The following is a 22,235-nucleotide window of genomic DNA, read 5'->3' on the forward strand; positions in this document are numbered from 1 at the left end:
CGTTGAACGATTACGTCACCTGCGTTGCCTAGCAACCACTTGCCGCAGCTGCGCCTCGCTTCTCCTAGCTCCGGCAATGTTCCTCCGCCGCCGCGCCAGCGATGACGTTACTAACTGCGCGTTGCATAGCTCAGCTTGCAACACCGACACCGCGTTCCAATGCCGACGCCGCTTTCCAGCAGACCCGCTCCGTCAATGCGGTCGCTTAGCAATCACTTACCCAGCTTCGCCCAACCATGTCGTTGCTTCGCGCCGCAATTCTTGCTTTGCTTAGTCATGACAACACTTTGTGAAGCTTGGTCATGACGTCAAACTGATTATTAAGATCATGTCGCCGCGACAGCGACACATACAACTCTCGTAGACTTCGCACTGAGTAAATGTAACATGGGACGGCCGAAGAAGCACAAGACTCCCGAAGAAGAAGCCGCTCAGCTGGAAGCTTGTCGTGCCGCCAGCCGAGAACGAATGCGGCGATTGTGTGCTCATCCGGAGTATCATCCGGAGCCTAGCAAAACTTAGCCGAGCCTAGCGTAACTGGAAGAAGCTAGGTGATCACCAGCTCCGCTGTTTCTCCAGCCTTGCACAACTTAGTGCAAGCTGCGCTAATATTTTTTTTCTTGGGTGTCGAAGTCCGGGACTTTCGTGATGCGCTGCAAAAAAAAAAAAAAAAGAGAAGCGCTTCTTGAAAGGGGCTCTGAACATTTTTTATCGAAGTGGAGAAATGCACTTGAAGTTAAAATAGGCTATTTCAGAAATACCTTGCCGCAACGAGTATTTCAATGCGTTCGATCAGCAGAAGCGGAGTTCTTGACAATCAAATACCCCCTTCGTGGTGCTTCCGCTCCTTCTTGAATGCCTTGCACTGCGAAGGCTACGGTGGAGCGGGGCGTGCCCACAACGCTCCGCCTATACTGAACATCACCGTGGCGAGCAGTTCAAATTTGATTTTCGATGTTCACGTACACGCCTCTACTTCCAATTTTGGTGCCCCTTCCTTCCCCTCCCCGGTGCCTTGTATGCGACGGAAGGCGGCACGCTTCCTCCCCGCTTTCCACCCTTGCGTTCGCGAGATTGAGCCGCCACCGTCCGCTCACCCTCGCACGCTTTCACTCGCACATAGAGCTATAGCACACAACGTGCTGCAACGATGTTATCGCCCTTCGACTTTATACGGAACATCACGGCGACGGCAGAAATACGCCTGGAGTCTTCGTATAATGGTTATCACAATAAAATAAGAAGGTCGACCTGACGTAACAGTCCCCTATAGCTATACTACACTGCACAGACGGAAGAGGAGAAAATGTGGCGCACGAGTACTCGCGGATTAACCCTCCCTCCGCCCCCCCCCCCCCCCCCTCGCGCCCCTTTTACCACCGAGACATGCTGGCTGACAGTATAGAGCGCGCTGACTGCCAACTGACAGTCATTGAGTTTCTGACGAAAACTGCTAGATGGAATTCGGTTGCAAGTGCCCATGGAAGCTGCAAGCATGGTAGTTTAGTGTGCACGGGAACAATGGTTAGTGCTGTCAACCACAAAATTTTACGGAACCCGACATCCGAGAAAAAGCTAAATATCTACGCAGCCTCACAACGCAGCCTATAAGTATTCGCATTTACAGCATCTACCAGTATATGTGAGCAGCATTGTGATGTTCGCTTTTACCGACTACTGTTACAAGCTGCTCGGAAATTTAACGTTTTCCGAGATCCCGTGGTCCGTAAACCTTTGTGGTCGACTGCACATCCATTTGCCCATAAATTTCGTCCTTCTGGCTTCAAACGACTTTGTGACATTGCAAATTGATCGTTTTCAACAAAATATTGCGTTATAAGTGCGTACAACTCGCAATGATTATGCACGTGCGCACAATCTCACTGCCTCCTCTATTGAGAAAAATATAATTGCTTCAAAATTTGGGCCAATAAAGGCAGGTAAAACGTAGTAAATAAAGCCACAAGCACAAAGATTGCTATCAGACAAATCCATGTACTAACCATCATCATCGTGGGAGTTGAACGGTCGCAGCGCCATTGTACCGCTGTAATTTTTGTCCGAAACTCGACACTTTCATCAATGCGAGCCGTATGCAGTGTGTGCGCAGTACATTTGCGTCGAAGTTTACGCGTGCGTCTATCGGTAACTGGCACGCGAAGCCAAACAGTGCGCGTCAGGTTGAGCAGGCTCTATAGTGCTTTGGAGTGGGCGAGTGGCTGCACAAGATGTACCGCAGAAAAGCAGCGTCGATCGGCGGGCACCCGCTGCTCCAGGAATGCCCGGAACGTCCGGGTGCTGCAGAAAGCGGCGTTCCCGTGGAGCGCAAGACCATTATGGATCCGCAGGGATGCAGACAGGAGCGTAAGCTAACCCGTATACAAATGATTCGTTCCACCTGTTGGCGAGCGAGAAGGAATGCTTCGTACCCCCCCCCCCCCCCCCCTACCGACTCCGCTGCACAACGTTTTTAGGCGACATATGTCACGCCACACGTAAAGAATATCATCATGTGCATTCTTTCTGTCTTTCTTGCTTTCGCCAGCGATAGCCATAAGCTTCATTTAGAGTTATCATTTCGCGGTTAAGCTGAAGCCTACAGCTGCACTTACCTTTCACCTTCTCATGCTTAGCAACCCTTTTTCTCTGTTTTCCCATGCTTATATATGCGTGTTGTCGTTTTTTGGGGGTTTTTTTTTTACCATCCAGAATGTTTGCCACCTGTGGCTCATAGCGCAACTGTAGTCGTTGAGCTGGATTACTGTAAGCGGTGCAGATTACTCGCACAAGCAATGAAAATGCAAAATCGGCTAATTAACAAATATGCGCTGATTAACGTTTTAATTGATTACGTTACTGTATATGCTGTAATTTACGAATTGTAGCCAGCCAGTTTGCAAGGCATGTACAATTGGAACGGCTTCTAAGGATAGCACGGGTTTCAAAATATGCGCCGCGAATCATGTGTTAAAAATGTACTATTAACGCAATATCGCAGAAAATCCGGCATCGGCATCCGTGGCGGAGAAAATCATCCCAACCTACCCCGACCGCGCAGGCCCTCCGCGTGGCGCAAGGTGCTAGTGCAGGAGAATCAACCTGAACCACCCCGACTGCGCAGGCCCACCACGTGGCGCAACGTGTTAGTGAACAAAAATTGAATTTCTCACAGTGAGATCCGTCAGAAAAATGGCAAAGTACGACTTAACCACAACCTACAGACATGGTGGCGTCGGACTGTTATTTGAATGTACGAGAAAACGTAATTCTGTTACGAGGAAACTCAAACACAAACCCCTTTTCCAGCATTTCTACCATACCAACAGCGGCGAGCTCGAGTAGGCTACTTGCGAAAATCTTATCCAGATGGCGCTCGCATCCTCGGCAGTTAAAATTGGGACTTTGCCTGCCTAACGCGTTTTGGACACGCGCGCGCGTCGGGCCAATAGCTAACAATTAATAAAATAATAAAAAGGTCCTAGGGCCTTCCAATTTTAATAGACGACGACTTATATTGCCCCTGGAAAAACGTCTTCTCAGCAATGCATTTGTTTAAAAGTGAAGCCGACTTTAAGGGGATTGGTGTAAGCTTGGTCTTTGTAAGCTGGCTTTCTCGCGTCCTGTGTTGCAGTGAAGCCTACTCAAAGAAAAATGCGATGCGAACGGGGCCCGATAACGCTATCGCGTTCCACTCTTAATGGCGCAGCTTAGGCGTCCTCCAATTTTTGATCCACCACATGAAAGAACAAAAAAGTAAGAAGAAAATTAGAAACGACCCTAATCCTTGACTTAGGTGTCGGCTAGTGGCACTCACACCTCAGCGTTGGTGTACCATGGTGTATTGTTTCGGTTAACTTTATGTTTTCCTTGTGTTAACATTGTGTTATTAAAGTGAAGTGCGACACAGACACAGAGAATGCTGGTGAATTCTTGATGTAAACGATGCAAACTACACTACACTGCACTATGCCCGGCGTTTTCGTCGTCGGAAACTCGACGGTACACAACACTTTGCCAGGCGTCCTCGTCGTCTACTTTCACGGCGAAAGGAACGGGCGGGAAACCGAACTCGGAGGAGCGAGCGAACGAAACTGGCGGGAAACCGCCACGCACATTGGTGTATGGCAATTAGTGATTTCTGATTACAGTCGAACCCGGATATATCGAACCTGAAGGGGATCTTTAAGAAGTTCGATATATAGGTAATTAGATATATAAAATAATACGCCCTGGGGCAAACGGCGGCTCACCGATTGGTGCGTCCGAGGGCGGCCGAGGCGGCTCGCAACTTGGGGAAAAAAAAAGCAATCACTTTTTTACCTGCAACAAATTGCTGGATCACTTTCAACTTCGTGCAAAGCCCAAGTTTATTCTTTTCTATACACTATGCAACGGTCAGCGCTTGAGGAAAAAGTTGTCGCAGTTTCACCTGAAAGGCGAAGCATCAATTGCGATAGCAAACTTGTAGAGAGCTATACGGAGTAATGATATTAGCTTTATCAGCTGTATAAACTTGGACATGCAGCAGCATCGGCAACACGCAGAACTGTTGTCGACGCCATCGGCGTTTTGCCCGCGTTCGCTCAAAATGCGTGCGGCGTTGGTGACTGTTGCCGGAGCCTCTGATATAAAAAGTTGTCGCAGTTTCACCTGAAAGGCGAAGCATCAATTGCGATAGCAAATTTGTAGAGAGCTATACGGAGTAATGATATTAGCTTTATCAGCTGTATAAACTTGGACATGCAGCAGCACCGGCAACACGCAGAACTATTGTCGACGCCTTCGGCGTTTTGCCCGCGTTCGCTCAAAATGCGTGCGGCGTTGGTGACTGTTGCCGGAGCCTCTGATATAAATAGGCATGCACTTGGTGCCGCAGCTAAACGTCGCCTCCCTTCCCTCCCCCTCCCCCCCTGCCCCTCCCCCTCGGCCTCTCGCGCGTCGGAAGAAGGCGCGTTTGCTCTACATATATGGTGATTGTAAAGGAGGAAAGAGACGCTTACTTCTGCAGCCCTTAAGCGAGCACGGCGCAGAACGCGCGTTTGTTCTCCGCCGTGCGTTCACTCCCCGTGAAAGCGCGCGTCCCTCGCGCCCTTTCACTCGCACATACAGCGTTCGGCGCATCTGGCGCTGAGCCGTGCTCCCTCAAGGGCTGCAGAAGATAGCGCCAACCTTTCCCTTTCCCTCAAGAACCACTTATCATCATCACGGCGACGATTTCATCTCCATTGACGTCATACGGAACCTCACGGCGACGGCTACGGCGACGGCGACGCCGACGGCAGAAATCTGCTTTTGAGTGTCCATATAATTGCTATCGCAATAATAGGCACTGCGTGCCGCAGCTAAACGCCGCCTCCCTTCCCTCCCCCTCCCCCACGGCCTCTCGCTCGTCGGAAGAAGGCGCGTTTGCTCTACATACATGGTGATTGTGAAGGAGAACAGAGACGCCTACTTCTGCAGCCCTTAAGCGAGCACGGCGCAGAACGCGCGTTTGTTCGCCGCCGTGCGTTCACTCCCCGTGAAAGACGCGCCCCTCGCGCCCTTTCACTCGCACATACAGCGTTCGGCGCGCGGCGACGATTTCTTCTCCAAATGACGTCATACGGAACCTCACGGCGACGGCGACGCCGACGCCGACGGCAGAAATCTGCTTTTGAGTGTCCATATAATTGCTATCGCAATAAAATGAACTCACGATTAGGCACTCAACCCACACGACGACGCCACAAAAATCGGAAAGAATGAATGACGTTCGAGGTAGCACGCGGGCTAGCCGAACAGCTCGACGGGGCTCAATTGACTGCACGCACGACCCACTCGGCTCCACTGGCTGCACATTCTCTTCTCCACCTCCAGGTGCCAGAAGACCTCAAAGTGCATAAAGAAGTGCGGCCTGGCGCTGCGTTCGATATATCGAATGTGCTGGTGAACGGGCGTTCTATATACGCGTTCACCAGCCCTGTACATTTGTATGGGATTTTCAAGGGGATTTTACAGCTGCTCGATATACACAATAATTCGTTAGATGTGCGTTCGATGTATCCGGGTTCGACTGTATTTTTTAATCATTCCTGACACTTAACTAACTCAATTTGTAACTAAACTTAAGCTCTGATGTCATATCTATCATCGGCATTAAGTAGAACCATGGATTTCATGCAGTTTTTTATTTATAATGATTTATTTTACATTTAGAAACATTTTTTGAATGTCGCACAAACCGGAAGTCGGTGGTCGACCGGAAGCCGTTGCTTAAGAAACAAGAGTGTCACATCGCTGCTCGTGCCCCTTTAAAAAAAAAGAGAGAGAGAGAGAAACGTCGCTTCAATTATTCAATTACACAAGTATCTGGAAAGTCCATGTATTCCGTCGCACACATTGTGAATGCATATCTCGAAACTGGTGTCATCCTGAAAATTCGTTCTAAGGAGAGAGAGAGAGAGAGAGAGAGAGAGAAAACATTTATTTAGACCATCGAGTTGATCTTGAGTACGAGTGGGTGGGATACGCTTTGCGAACTCACCGGCTATACAATACGTCACTTGCAATGCGTGATGTAAAGTAATTAAGTAAGAAGTAAAGTAGTTCATTTTTGTCAATTAGTCGATCATGCATTTCGAGTTTTCGTGCGAGTAATGTCCGATTCTTTGAGTGATCAAACTCAATGACTGGAATTATGCTACCTGCTGCAGGCGATTAAATAAACAAATAAGTAAATATATATATATATATATATATATATATATATATATATATTGTGAGACGTCGACCGATGCGATGCCTTTATTTCCGAGCAGCCGCCCGAAGCAGAGACGAAGCACCGCACGAGACCAACGATGATGATGAGTTGTATGTACAGATGACGACGACGATATGCACAAATACCGCTCACACAAGATGATGAGTCGTTTGCACAGATGACGACGACGATATGCCCAAAATGCACTCATATATATATATATATATATATATATATATATATATATATATATATATATATATATATATAAGCTAAAAAAAGTAAGAGAAAGTAAGAAAAATGACACACTCGCGTCAAATGCCAATAAACGTCCAGTCCAAGCTACTCAGCTCGCACGTGCCTTGTGCAGAGCGCTATGCGCTAGCTACAATAATCATCAACAGACGTATCGTAAGACGTATCGTTTGGTTATTATACTTGTTACAGATACATTGTAACAAATATCATCATCACCAACCACTTTGTTTTCTAAACAAGTCAGCGGAAAATAAATTGCATGTTCACCTAGGATTTTGTTTCCGGTTTCGTAACGTGTGAGCCGAGTGCTATCGTTTTTCGCTTCCCGTCACTGCGTCGCGTTATTGTCGTTGTTGCCGTTGTTGCCGTTGTTGCCGTTGTTGCCGTCGTGCCATCTAGTAGCCCTCTGCGAGGGAGAAAAAAAGAGAGGGAGAAAGGAAAGGTACCAGACGCGCCTCCGGTTTGCTATCCTTCTCAGGGGGACCGATAGAAATAAAGGAGAGGGAGAGAGAAAGGAAAGCACGAGCAGTGTGCAGCAACTAGTTTAATTAAGACTAGATGTTTTACGTGCACGACAAAACCACGATCTGATTAGGAGGCACGCCGCATAGTAGGGGATTTCGGACTAATTTTGACCATCTGGGGTTCTTTAATTAGCGTGCATCCAATGCACGGTACACGAGCATCTTTTGCATACCGCCTCCACTGGAATGCGGCCGCCTCGGTCAGGACCGAACCCGCAACCTTGTGCTCAACTTTGTGAACCCGCAATCTGGCGCAACGCCAGAGGCACTGAGTTACTGCAGTGAATCGAGCACTGCGCACGGCGGGGCTGCCCATCGCGCCTACATATACGGTCACTGAGGCCAGTCGGTTTCAGAATTTGTAGCAATGCCTGCTCTTTCTGAGCCCCATGATGTCATGTTGAGCGCATGAGCTCAGCCTGACGCAGCGTTTCAAATAAGACCCGCCTCTTCGTTCAAAATGAAACGGCAGAGAGAGGGACGGTGAGTAGTAGCTCAGGACTTTCATCGCGCGCGGACAAAGAAAGAAAGAAAAAAAAAAAATCACTGTCCATGCACCTCGTACAGATGGTAAACCAGCGAAGCTGAAATGTGCGGCCCCGGTATATGAGCCACATGTGATTTCTTTCTTTCTTTCTCTTTCTTTCTTTCTTTCTTTCTTTCTTGTCCCTGGCTCATACTCGCATATCCAATGCGGGTATGCGCCACACGTGATTTTATTATCGTTAATCACGACGTAACTGACGAGCATGTGATGTTATAGATGTCATGAGCTATCAGTCATGTTAGTCGTACATTCGCACCCTTGTATGTCAATTTTGCTATATACCAAGTGAACGAGACGCTAGTTTTCGATAAGTTTATTTCCGCCGGAGGGTTTCTGCGGTCGGACCACGACTGTCTCAGCCTAGGCATACACAGCTTCAATGTAAAAGAGACAAGAATCTACGAAATACGTGATTCGCTGCTCCAGCGTCCGGACACTCGCGATATCACTCTGCGCGTTTCTCGACTAATTAAATCGCGACTCAATCCGCGCTTTGCCGCCCGCGAGCCCGCGATGAGATCGACCCCTCGGAGGAAAGTTCCGCGACCGAAGGCCACAGCCCCTCAACATGCGCTGCGTGAACTATGTGGGCCGCGAGCGGTCGGGCGGGCCACCGGTGGACCTTCTAGCGCTTGTAGCCGGCTTCTAGCACGCACGCGCGCGCGCGCGCGTTTGTGTAGCGCACCGGAAGCGCCGCAGCAGTAGTAAGTAACCTGGCCGGTTGCGCGATGCGCCGGACGCCTCCTATCCCGAGCGATAGAGAGAAGCGGGCGAAGCGCGATGGGCCGGCGTTTTTTTCTTCCCAGCGCTGCTCGGCGCGGTTCAAGGACGGAGCAGCTCCTCCTTGGCTCGGCCGACGGCCTTCGCGGCACAGCGCGTACACGCACGCACAAACATAGGCGGTGTCCTTGTCGCAGGGGGCCTCGTACGTACCACCACCGCGCCGATGCCGGGGGTCCGCGCGGTTTGTCTTCTCCACTGGCACGCGGGTGCGTTGCCTTGGGCGGCTCACGATGCGCGGTCCAGTTAGCTCACGCGCAGAGGGGGGAGGATCCGCGTTCCTGGCGGCGGGCAGCCGGATTCCCATAAGCGACAACGCTATACGTGCACTCGCCTCAAGTGCTCCTGCAGCTTTCATCACGCACAAATCACCGGTCGGGTGGCTTGTTATCGTTAGGGAGCGTGAAAGCCGCAGTGACTTACGGTTTACACGAAAAATAATAAGTAAATCTTGTACACGTCTAATATGCAGGGATGGATTTCGGAGAAATGTTTCGACAGGAATAAAACTTCTTGAATGCGCGCTTCATAAATTTAGGGAGAATGATGGGCCCTGTGGTTTATTACACATTGCGATATGCAAAGCCGGCATGGTAACATATACGGTTTTGCTGATAATAGCTTCTTGGAAAAGTCGGTACGGTTTTCTGCGCCGTCTTTGGAACGACAACGAAAGCGACCGAGCACAAGGGAAGAAACGTACATACACCTCGTGTGCTTGTATTCTTGTTGTATAACCCTCCTTAGCGTCGTTCCAAAAAAGGCGCGTGATTAAGATTTCAGCAGAGTTGAAATATAGCGAGTGACAAGTTTAGTTTGTTAGTTTCTTAATGAGGCTACATAGACGTTCGGCTGCGACGGAGAGAACGACGTCACTGACGGTATGCCCGCAGTACGCCGTTCTCGCTTGCGTTCGATGTCTCGAGTTTGCTCGGCGGCGTGGTTAGCAGCATTCGCCCGCCATTGCCGCTTGTGGTTCTGCGAAATTAAATTGCTTCAAAATTTAATCTGTTCGTTAAGCAAGACAATGAACGGCTCTACCCCCTTAAGCAATGGCTCATACCCCCGTAAACGCGGCCTCCCCATTACGACGACAGAAGGGAAATTCTACGCTGGAATGAAGAGCGGCAACGCAGCCAGCTGTGGAAGACGACGACGACGAACGCGGGAGCAGTGGCGCGAGCGCGTGCCGAGCACGAGCACGAGCGCAACCAGAGGGGCGCCAACGAGCCAGGTGCGCAAGAAGACAACGGCGCTCGAGCCAATGCTGATGATGATAGCTTTCTGTGCACATGCGACGGCCAGACGCTTTTTCCTTTCGTCTAGCCATATAAAGCTTCGCTTTAAAAATAAGCTTCTGCAAAAATGAATAGAAACAACTGTCAATGACACCTTTGAAAGGCACCTGAATCCCCGTAGCCATCCAACATATACAACGTTTTGTCCATGATGCCTTCCGTCTGCTCTTGATATTGCAGTCGTTGTCGATGGCGCAGAGCTGACTTGGTGCATTGCGGGCAATACACGAAATGTTCGGCCAGTCAGTCATGCTAGCCGCGCTATATACATTCTCGATGGCGGTGATGTTGGGCTGTGGCCGGCGCAGATATTAAGAGGAGCCGGATCGAGAGACGACGTTGTGGATAACAGCCCGTACCGCTCGCGCATACACGAAATGAAGGCTATGCAGTATAGTTTAACAACAAACGCAATAGAAACACGTACGCCAAGAAGGAGTCGACTTACATAAATGGGAGACGGGGAGAAAGCTAAATGCAGAAACGCACGTACAGTGCGCAGGGTTTTGGTGCAGAGGGAAGTAGTCGACAAACGCACACTGACAGATGCGCCTTGCGCCAGAAGAGGTCGTATGCGAAAGACCGCGAGCGCTCAGAATGAAGCCAATAGCCAGCGCCCTGCACACACAAGCGCACGCGGTGCGCCGATATCGGAAATAGTGCGGGTTGTTACAAGACAGCACGTTCTACAAGTGCGCATATGCTGGAGATAAAGGGTCGGAAGGGCCAGTGGTTAATACGCATGCACGCATATACGCGTTGAAAAGGGGAGAGGGTAATGACTAGCTGGCACAGATCTACAACTTCCTTTGCAGGAGTGTTTGCATTTGCATGGTTCCTTTTTTCCTTCTTTCTTTTTTGAGCTTGTGGCAATATATGTTCCGTCCGTCAAAGGAACTACTTCGACGAGTACTCACCTCCCACGCAACCAGTTGTCATTTTCGGACCAACGAAAGTCAGAAGCCCAACAGCCTGCAGGTCCACGCGAGTGCATGCAACGTCAAAGATGCCGAACGCAGATTCGCCGTGATTCACTCTGCAGATCGAGGCTCTCGCAAACCACGTCTGTACAGCTTAAGCAAGAAATCCGCAGTGTCCCCCCCCCTCCTCCCTTTCTTTTCTGTTCTTGCGTGACGTGGTGGAAGGTATCCTGAAGTAATATGTCTTCGACAAGAGAGTGCAAACGATGACACAGCAAATAGCAGAAAAGCGGACCCGTATTCGTTCAACAACAACAACAACAACAACAACAACAACAACAACAACAACAACAACAACAACAACAACAACAACAACAACAACAACAACAACAACAACAACAAAAGTTGAGCTTTTCCAGAGTTAATTTTCGTATCTTCTCGCTGCCGGTCTGGCTCCTCCTAGTGGGGTGTTGTGGATTAGCGGTGTGTGTATAAACCACTGCCGGACAGGGAAGCGAAGTCTCTGGTCCTCATCATCCGTATGGCTCGTTCTTGTCGCTCGATTGCTCGGTTCGGGAAATCTAAAATTCGTCGCTCGTCGCCGGGAAGTTCTATGAGCAACTAGCGAAAGCGCGAAGCCGGAACTGGATGTACTACATCAGTCAAGTACTACCCATTCTCGCACGGAACGAGCAAACGATTAAATTTTGATACGAGGAAGGATAAGAACCTAGCTAATGCAAGACCTTCAGAAATATTTTATGCTGCTCTTTGCAGCAAAACACATCAACTTAAATTAACAAAGCACGCGTCACGCCAGTTTAGGTGCATATTTGCTGCCCTCATACCAGCAACACCGGGGAGACATCGCTCAAAGTCGTCGCGCGCGTGGGGTTCTACTCGTAGGCGACGAGCGAACGCGACAGACACCTCCGTCGCGTCGCTTACATGTCGCCGTCGCGCGCAAGATCGCTTGCATGGGGTTCGTACTTTATTGTGCGCGTACAACATGGATTTTATTTAAGCAACCCCTAAACAGGCCGACCTCGGTGCCTCACCGCGGCGTCAGAGAGGGCGCGGTCGCCGCCAGAGAAGCCCCGACGAGCCTCGCGGTGACTCGGTGCTCGCTGTCTCGCAGCGCACCCAGCAGGAAGCTGTAGTGGTCCTCGTCAGCGTACACCAGCAGCTCGCAGGAGATGCGCCGGCGCCCGAGGGCCTCGCAGTAGGCCCGAGCAGTGCGCCCGAACCACGGGGGGTCGTGCTCGGCGTACGTCACCTGCATGTGCAAGTGAGCGATGAAAGGACGACGTCACCGTGACATTCGGACGGGACTCCCGAAGAACCCGCTCGCGGAGGCCTGTGGCCCTGCGAGTTTCGGTTTCCCGGGTATACGAGATGCAGCCGAACTGAAATGGGCGGCCACGGCCAGTCGTTTTTACCCTCTGTGAAGCAGAGCCGAAGAGCCCAGTTCACACAAGTAGCTTTATCAGGGCTAGTTTGTTCATTATTGGCATCGAATATTTCGCAGCGCAGAAGACAAAAACGCATGCACGTCTAAACACACGCATGCGCTTTGTGTTCACCTGTGTGAAAACAAACAAACGACAAGAACTGCGCCCCTGTGTGTACACTTGTGTCTACGTCCTTGTCTTCTGCGTAGCAAAAAAAAAAAAAAAAATCTGTTTTAACAGTACAGATCACCTGCAACTCTGAGCGACTGCTTCGCTACTACTACTACCACTACCACTACTACACTACTACCTACTACTACTACTACTACTACTACTACTACTACTACGAATTATTATTAATACATATGTATCATCTTCATCATTATCATCATGCTATATGTCTTCCCCAACACGAATACGCATCGATGGTGTGGAATGAAACTTCGAAATCCCGCAGCGATATACTGTAGAAAGAGTTCAGAAAAAGTTTGTAGCAATTTACCGCTATCGTTCTTGCGCTGTCATTCGTCCATCTTGTAGCACTTGCACTTTGCTACTCACTATCGTCCCTTACCTGTCGACGTATTGGCGCAGACCTTCTGTTTCTGTATAAGCTCCTTCACGAAAACCTCAACTGCGCTGAGCTACTTAATTATGTCGCCCTTCGGATTCCGTAGAAGGTCACAAGGGAGCACCGGCCATTCTTCGGTCGTGCTTGTCACAGCAAACATTCTGCTGTGTATAGAATTCACCAACTCTATCATACTTATTTCGCTGATCTTGATATTTTTCATCAGTCGCATTCGTCGTTCTGTTCACAGCTTAGTATAGTCGTGTGCTAGTTCTTTTCGGTGTGTACGTGCTCTCTTTCGTCCAGCGTAACCCTCTCTATCCTCCATTTGCTTTTCCTTTATGCCCGTTCCCTATTTTCTGTGGTCACGTTTACTATGGCATAATGAAACATCCAGTTCCCTCAGTGATGTCACTAATCAAGACTCCTCGTCCCGTCACTACACGTACATCCCTGTATGAAACTACGAACTACGTGCCAAAACTAACGAAATATAATCACCGTGGTCAGTACAGTTAAGAGCCACGAAGCACGAGAAAAAAAAATCATAAAAAGAGAAAGAACGTGAGGGCTGCGTGCACACCGACAAGTTCCGTTACGTCCGCTTCCATTGCTTTAACCTATTGGATCTCGTTGAAACTGAGCTATCCCTGAAAGTGAACTAACGCTTATATACGACATTGGATGACAAACGGCTTCGCCAACAGCTGATGGTGCAACGTACCAAACTGCGTAGCTCTGGGACTGGGACAACCCACCTGTAACACTCATCGCCACCACCTTCGGTACTGAGATTACAGAACGTTATTAATGTTGCATCTTTACAATAGTATAAACTTATAAATTGAACGTTGAGTTTCATGCTAACCTTGTTCGGGCACCCACGAAACAATAGTTGTTTAGCTGTGGAAACGTACATTACAGGTTGGCATATATACATTGGTGGCTCCACATATGGGGCCTATGGAGCTTTGCTATTATGCACAACAAAAGAAGTCAACCGGAAGATTAAAAAAAAAAAAAAAAAACCTTTCAAGGAAGGGTTTGTTCTGAGTGAAAAAAATGAATAAATCGCGAATTGGGCATTGCTCGTGAGTATAGCCCTCCTAAACACTGTCCATCCATAGATTGTCTTCTATAAGGGAGCGGTAAGCGCGAAAGGAAACACAGGGGCGCAGCGTTTTGCGAAGCAGCTGTTACTGGGAGCTTTCCCACGCTTGAAGTTGAAGGGCGCGAAAACACTACGCGGACCACACTTGCGCTCACTCAGGCGCACTATACGTATGTAGAGGTTGCATGAACGCGAAGGTCGAACACAGTGTTGGCTCGAGCTTCAAATTACGAAGCTGCTCTCAGAGATATTAAAATTTTTAAATTGTGAGGTCATAATGTCCCGAAACTGCACATTGGGTTCTGAAGGACGCCGTATAGTGGAGCCCTCTTTTCCGCTTGACGGAGGAGCGGCCGCGGGCCTATCGGCGCGCCCTGCGGCGCGCTCTTTCCCTGCGGCAAGATATCTGGCCATCGGCGCCCAACCATGTAAAACGATAGCCAAAGAACGCTATTCGTTAATAATAATAATAATAATAATAATAATAATAATAATAATAATAATAATAATAATAATAATAATAATAATAATAATAATAATAATTGATAGAGGCGGGGACACGGCCTCTAGTGCCCATGTGGGAGCATATACAGGAGCACTAACGGCCTCCTTCAGGGCTTGCCAATTACATCCGTATACACCAATCCTTCACACTAGATACGTATACAGAAGGAAGGAAGGAAGGAAAGAGTGGAGAAGGAAAGGCAGGGAGGTTAACCAGTTCAGCACAACCGGTTTGCTACCCTACACATGGGAGCGGGATGAGGGGGAATGAAAGATGGGGAGGAGAGAGAGAGAGCACATAACACAGCACACTCATCGTCAGTCACAGTAGGTCACTCTTGCGTGGTACGTAACATCACTGTCAAAGCCGCTTGTCCAAGCCCGCTTCTTTTAAAGAATGGCGATATAGTTACAATGGTGATGTACAGAATAGTTCGGTGGAACTGCTTTGAGCGGGCAGGTTATCCAGCAAGTAGCGCGCCCAAAATTCGTACCACGACGTGCAGGTGCGTGGACAGCTTGTCGACCAGCTGCAGCGGGCTGTTGCGCACCGCCTGGTCGGTACCGATGGCCGCGTCTCGTGCCACAGAGCTGCCCAACAGCGCCACCACGTCCAACACGGGCGACAGCAGAAGCAGGGCTCGTAAGCGGGGTTCCCCTGCGCACGCCAACATTGTACCACAAGTTGCACGGCTGTTGAAGCTGGAAGTTTATGATTCGTGCACACTGAATCAGTACCCGACACGATCGTTAAGTACAGGAGTAGGTCATATGGTGAACACACCTGTACCCGTACACAGAAAACGCCTCTGGTGGTACGTACTCAATGGAAGAGAACGCATGGTGCGGGCAGAGGTTGATAAAAGACGTCGCGAACACAGGTAATCGACACAAATGTCAGAATATCTGAATGCGTTCAAATCAGACATCTCAAAAAATGGTTTTGGTTCATGAAAATTTGACAATAGTCCGTTTAATGCACTTCAAGAAAGAAAGAACACCAACGATTACGAAATTCCCTAATGCGAAATTTGAGCGCAGCTCTATGCGTGTTTTCATTTCGTGATATATTGAGGCATCGCACCGACCACCGACCACGACTGGCATAGCCACGACATAACCGCGCTATATATACGTAGACCCGCCACACAGTTGCCGCTTCTCGGCCACTGTAGCTAATGCAACCGTAATCTTTACCGGGAAACGCTTACGGCCGGTTTCCCGTTCTTTTTTTTTTCTTTCCCCCACACGGACCATGCAGCGGATGCGCCTGTCGTGAGCGCCATCTGGTGTTGCTTCAAGGTGGCTCCTTCCACTTTCCTCCTTATCCTCCTCCTCCACTTTCCTCCTAGAGCTCTCGCCTTCTTTCATCCCCCTTGCGCTTCCCGTTCGCTCTTTCATCCTTCATTGTGCTTGTTCGCTCGGTTACGTCGAGGGACAACGCCAAGGCACGCCGATGCTCAACGCAGAAACGGGCGCCTATAAGAGCTGCGCTCTAAAATGCGATAGAACAACACGAGTAGCAGGGGAGTTGCGCAGCAACCGCAACTCTTCTGCAGCTGAATCATTCCGAACAGTCCTAACTTGTATCGGCCTCTTTTCCTCGAGACTCCAACAAGTGTTGCTATCCCTTACATTCGAATTGAAACGAATATGCGATAATTTCGAGTGGTGAATTGTCGAATTGAAGACGAACCGAATAGCATAGACTATTAAATTTGTATTCGCACGCACCTTATTAACACAGCAGGAATAATACAGCAATAGTACAGCAATAAGTTATGTATTTCAAAACTCCGAACAAATAGAAGCAACTGGTCAATGCCCTTAGTGAAAAAAAGGAAAAAAAAGCAAACGAACAATTTCACGGGAAGTAACCAAGAATACAGCATTAAATATACGGGGTGATCATTTTTAAGCTTTTCGGAATTTTTAAAAATCGCCTGTGGTAGATAGCATAATTCTTCTCCTTGAGCTGGATTGTTCGAAGAGGCAGACATTACTTGCACGAGAAATAGAAACCCTTATTCAACTAAATAATAGAAGTTCTTTAATTAACTTCTTAATTGTGTACATTACGGCACATATTGCAATTTACGAATTGTAGCCGGTGAGTTTGCAAGACGTATCCACTTGAAATGAATTTCCAGAATGACATCAGTTTCAAGATATTATTTCCTAATGTGTGGGACAAAATACCTGAGCATTCCAGTTATATTTTTGTGCTTCAATGTATAAAAAGTGTTTTGTTAAAAAAAAAGTAAGTGTAACAACAGTGCATTTTTACGGCGAGTTTTATGGCGCATATCTCCAAACTGGTGTCATTCTGGACATTCATTCAAAGTGGATACGCCTTGCAAACTGACCGGTTACCATTCGTAAATTGCAATATCTACCGTAAAGTAATTAATGAAGAAGGTAATTAGTTAATCTTTGTTAAGTACTTGAATATGTGTCCCGCGAAAGTAATATCCGCCTCTCAGATTATTACAGCTCAAGAGCTAGAATTATGTTATCTGCAACAGGCAATTTTAAATATTCCGGAAAAGTTAAAAATGATGGCCCCATATAATTATAAGATTCATAGAGCAGTAGTTCGACAGCAAGTAAAGCAGCTACATGCAGGTACTGCACACGTCGATCACTGCTTTCACTACAGTAGGCAATAATCTGCTTTCTTTTAGTCTTCTGCACACGGAGTCCGAACGGCGTGAAGACATGGAGGGGGAAAACAAAAGAAAGAGACAACACGTGTGAGTTTACTATAATAACAAATTAAAAGAAAATAATCAGGTCACACCGCTGAGTCGTGAACAGCTCTCTTGCCCGTATGGCGATTCACTTGTTTCCATAGTACGCAACTCATCATATGTGTTGACGGGGGAATAGATTAGGGTATATATGGCTGATTTCGCGCCAATTGTAACGTCATGTGCTATGCGTACTTTCCTTGCTCCCCCCCCTCCCCCGTCTCCCAACCTCCCATCTTTTTTTTTTTTTCCTTTCTGTACCCGCCACTAGCTGGCTCTGCATAAACCTCTTTCACTCCCCCATCCCACTCCCCACATGTAGGGTACCAAATTGGACTAAGTCTAGTTAACCTCCATGATTTTCTTCCTCCTCCCCCTCTCTTCCCCACCGGAGAAAACACTTTCTGCTTCCATCCGCGGGGAGCAAAAAGACAGCACTTGTCCTGTGTCCCGCTTTGCTTGTGCCCACGCTTTTCTTGCGCTGTAATCAGCGTTGAATCAGTGTGACTGTCCAGCATACGAAGATGAAAGGATTGCCCTTCGGACAGCTTTAGGGCACTTAGACGACAGGCCTTTCACAAAAGCGAAGGTCTTAGGACCGTGGCCCCTAGCGTCTGCGATGACACGAAAGTGCTGCTACGGTTCCTGAAAAGCACCAACCTATTTGAGCGCTTGTGAAAGAGAGAGGGAGGACCGTGAACGCTTGTGTGCATGTTTACAGTGCAAAGTGTGAACTTCCTTCTCATCCTTCAGTCCCCTTTCCCCAGTTCAGGGTAGCCTACCAGGCTCAGCCTGGTTGGCCTCCCTGCCTTTCGCTTATGTCATCTGTCTCTCTCTTTTTGACTAACATGTCTAACGAGTTCTATTATAACGAGTACTCACCGTGTAGCCGGGTGGCGACCATGGCGGCCAGGTGGGCGCCCGCAGAGTGGCCGGCCAGCACTAGCGGTCCGGACCTGAGCGCGAGCACGTGTCGGGCGCAACGCGTGGCCGACTCGACGATCTGGTCGAGCGTGGCGCCGGGCGCCAGCGGGTACCCGGCCACGGCCACCGCTACCCCGACCTCCACGAAGGGGTCGGCGACGAAGGCGTGCGACTGCCGGTCCCCTTCGATCCAGTAGCCGCCGTGCCAGAAGAGCAGCGTCGAGCGGCACTCGCCCGCCGACCGACCGCCGTGGTACAGGTCCAGGCACTCGCGAGGGTGCTCGCCGAACCTGCAGCGCACGCGCCCGCACAAAGCACGGAACCAGAACACACTTGGAAACACACTCCACTGGGCGACGACGGCGTGAGTATAGGCAGCCAGCTAGCACCGGCACAAGAGGAAAAGCATGACACAATGTGAGTATATAATATTTAGGGTTATTGTGCAGTGACCCAAGAATATACTTCTTTTGTTGGGATGAAATAAATAAAGGAGTTTCTTTCCGTATGCTGGAACACGGCCGGGCTAGAGGGGAGACGCACTCGCGCGCGCGTCTCCCTTATAGCCCGGCCGTGGCTGGGGACGACAACTCCTTGTCACTATAGGTTATTAAATGATATGAGATAGACAGTAAGAAAAAAAAATCATGTTATTACACTGGTTAATACTGAAAACAAACATCGCAGGTAGGCGATAGCACGCGCAAACTTTCCAGGTGGCGGAGACAGTTGCGGTATAACGGATGCTATAGATGTCTCTAGTCTCTCGAGTTAACTCTCAGTACTTTGGTGGTCAACATACGGGTTTTATATAAGCCTGTTTGGTGGTACTTGCATTCGGAGCGCATAGTATAAGGAGAGTCCTTCAATACTTTGCGTTGCTCAACACACCGATCACTGCCGTTAGTAAACCAGTATGATACATATGAGCTTTGTGCTTCCGCATTGCCTTTTTGCCCTGTAAAGTAGTAATAACCAAAGTGGATCGCATAAAATGAATCCAACAGCTCTTTGTGAGGACACAATTTCCGCAAGACGGGTGACTGCGTCGTAGAGGACGGTACGAACAGGACCGGGGAAATATTAAAGAAATCCTTCTTTATTTCTTCTTCTGAAAAAGAAAGCACGGGCTAACGCGGTAATAAAACGTCGCATGCTAATGCCCCATGCTTGGACCATGTGCTATATAGAAGAAACAGATCTATTGACCCTTTTCGCGGCGATCCCGTGGGCGCTGCCATGTTTGATCACATGGTGACGCGTCCATTGCTTGCCTCAACTGCCTCCGTTGCCTCCTTGTTTTCAATGGAAGTGTATGACGCCGGCGCGGCTTAGAAAACCTCTGTTTTCAGATATATCGTAGACGGTGACTATAGGTGGACGACACGAAGCTTTGATCACAGCTTCAGAGAACATGCAAAATCGCTTTCGGAGCTGATTAAGCTATGTCCAAACGGCGCAAGCAGCGTATATGGTGCTTGTTCTAAATGCGGGGCTAAATATGTATTCCAAGCTATCCAAACATTTCACTCATGAATTCAGTCAGGATTAATGTGTTTTGCTCTTAGTTCTTTATTCGGCAAGTATTTTGAAGCAGGTGGCCTGTCAGTTTCTGACTCAGTGAAGTTCCTCGGTGCGGCCACTATCTGATTATTTTCTGCCTAATCGGTCGCGGGTGTGCTCAGTTCCGATAGATTTGTTCTTGCTGCGCACAACGCTTGAAACGTAGCTGTTTTGTACATTGTAATGCCTTGTAGCAAATATATATTACAGTCAGTAACTCGATTACTATTGTGGACCGTCACGAAACATTCAGCTTCGACCATTCGTGCGCCATCGGTGTAGTCCGTCATTTATTGTGCGTATACAGTGCGTATATATTCAAGCGTGCGCCCATTCACTTATTCTTGATACGTCGGCGATAGAGTGGGCGTAAGTTTTCCTGCCATTTGGGACGGATGTGTATAGATAACGTGCGCGAAACTTACTATGACAGGAAGCGGCGTTACTCCCTTTGTCATTGTTTAACGAGTGGTACTCACTCTTGCCGACGTTCTGGGGATGAAGCCCTTTCTTTGAAGGTTAGCGATACAAGGCTGACGGATGAGCAAATTTCTGTATCCTCGAGGAAAGCCGTTGATGTCGAAGTGCCGGTAACACGTTCGGAAAGTTGCAGCAGCGGTCCGCGAACTTGGCCACACAGATTCATTCCATTCCTTAACATGCCAGTCACTATTTTCGCAGCCAACTACTGCACACGTCTTCAATCCACGTGATTCAATCTAACATGATTGGAGCACAGTGTGTTAGCGAAAACTCAGTTGCATTTCCGACAGCTGATCGCACAGAAGCAAGGTAGAAGCTGTACTGGTTTCGTATTCGTGCACGGTCGCTGAGGAGACGTACGGCGCGCCGCCGTGAGCGCCATCTCGCTTCTCTAAAACAAACTGCTCCGCGAAAAGGGTCAGTAACACAGCATCTACCACTGCTTCGGACGTTAGCGCAGTGCGCCGCTCAAACATGCACGCACACATCGCGCTGGGTGCTCCGCCCGCCTCAACGCCGCAGAAACTCCGGTCATGCTGACTTAAACCACTTCATGTGTACGTCTCACAGAACCGTGTCCCACGTATGAGACGCCACGTCACACTAAACAGACAGCGCGAGCGCGAAACCAACCACCATAAACTGGCGCCTATAGCGCGACATATAGCATACAACACGAAGCGTGCTCGCCCAAGCCCATAGTTGGCACCGCTGCCTGTGCAAATGGCGGCGCCCATGGAAAAAAGGTCGATACTGACATCGAGATACTGGAGCGGATATAGGTCATAACCTGCAAGAGCTATCCGCAGTCGCAGCAAGTCTCACCTGATGTCCTTTTGTGCAGCAACGCGGCTTCTGGTCTCCTCGCTCAAACGTGCTGTCTCCCGGCAGAAGTGGTCAATCAGCTCCTGTCCGCGTAGCCGAAGGCCCCAGTAGCTGGGAAGGAACTCTCTGTCTTCCATGACCGACGTCGCTTCTGCTACACTGCGACCGGACACAGAGACGAGGGATATAGTCACGCTGTATAGCCGACTTTTATTGCACCCTAATCTATGCGTCCCGCTCTTTGCGGCCTTCATGTCTGCCTGCCGTCTACCGATAACAAGCCAGGCCTGCAGTCTGCCGGCCTGGCTTTACGGTACTTTCTACGGAGTTTTTCTTTTAAGTTTTTTTTTTTATGTATAAACAGCAACATGTTGATTACGGCTATCAGGTTGAAAGAGCTGAGATGAGTGCCAAACCTTAGTGCGCGTAGTGTCATCAATAAAGTAGAACTGAAATGCCTTCCTCAAACATGACCCGAATGTAACTATCATAACAAAAACGTGACTCCACGATGACATTTCCAGTAATCTTTAGATCGATGAATCGCATCAGATGTTTTCGACGCGACCTTATATGTCACGGGGATGTGGCGTTGCACTTGTTTAAAAAAAAAAATGTCTATTCGCGTATTCATTCCTTAAAATTCGTGGGGCGGCAACATTCATATGGGGACGGATTACCAGTCAAGCTATTTAGGCTGCATACATGGGCTGCACACATTATGAAATTTTCATACATTTTTTTTTCATACAGCACCCCACTACACCGACACCGAGCTTTGTTGCCCGCTTCGCCCCCGTGAAAAGCGATATTATCGCGGCTCGCTGTTCGCTTGCAAATGCGACTGGAAAATTTGGCGTGGTTGAACGCGGTTAAACCAAGTTTGTCGAGCGATAGCACGGTCTTGCTTGCTTTGGGAAAGGATACAGATGCTGCTCGGCGCCATCAGCAACTACCGAATCTGCAATTGCACCACTAGACAACACA

The 22,235-nt window shown here is 48.8% G+C and overlaps 2 protein-coding genes across 2 annotated transcripts in view; both read right to left on the minus strand.

Moving 5' to 3' along the window:
* Positions 1 to 22,235, minus strand: part of LOC119449746 (peptidyl-prolyl cis-trans isomerase 7-like) — a 403,577-nt gene that overhangs the window by 136,540 nt on the left and 244,802 nt on the right. The gene's annotated exons all lie outside the window — the stretch shown is intronic.
* Positions 12,055 to 22,235, minus strand: part of LOC119449744 (uncharacterized) — a 51,137-nt gene continuing 40,956 nt past the window's right edge. The window contains exons 6-9 of the mRNA XM_037712990.2: positions 21,249 to 21,407; positions 18,336 to 18,667; positions 15,198 to 15,361; positions 12,055 to 12,342 (exon numbers count right to left, since the gene is read on the minus strand). Of these exons, the coding sequence (XP_037568918.2) occupies positions 12,121 to 12,342; positions 15,198 to 15,361; positions 18,336 to 18,667; positions 21,249 to 21,407 (877 nt within the window). The 3' untranslated portion in view covers positions 12,055 to 12,120. The remainder of the gene's footprint in view (positions 12,343 to 15,197; positions 15,362 to 18,335; positions 18,668 to 21,248; positions 21,408 to 22,235) is intronic.

The sequence above is a fragment of the Dermacentor silvarum genome, chromosome 4 (assembly GCF_013339745.2).
Source record: "Dermacentor silvarum isolate Dsil-2018 chromosome 4, BIME_Dsil_1.4, whole genome shotgun sequence".
In the NCBI taxonomy this organism is placed as follows: Eukaryota; Metazoa; Arthropoda; class Arachnida; order Ixodida; family Ixodidae; genus Dermacentor; species Dermacentor silvarum.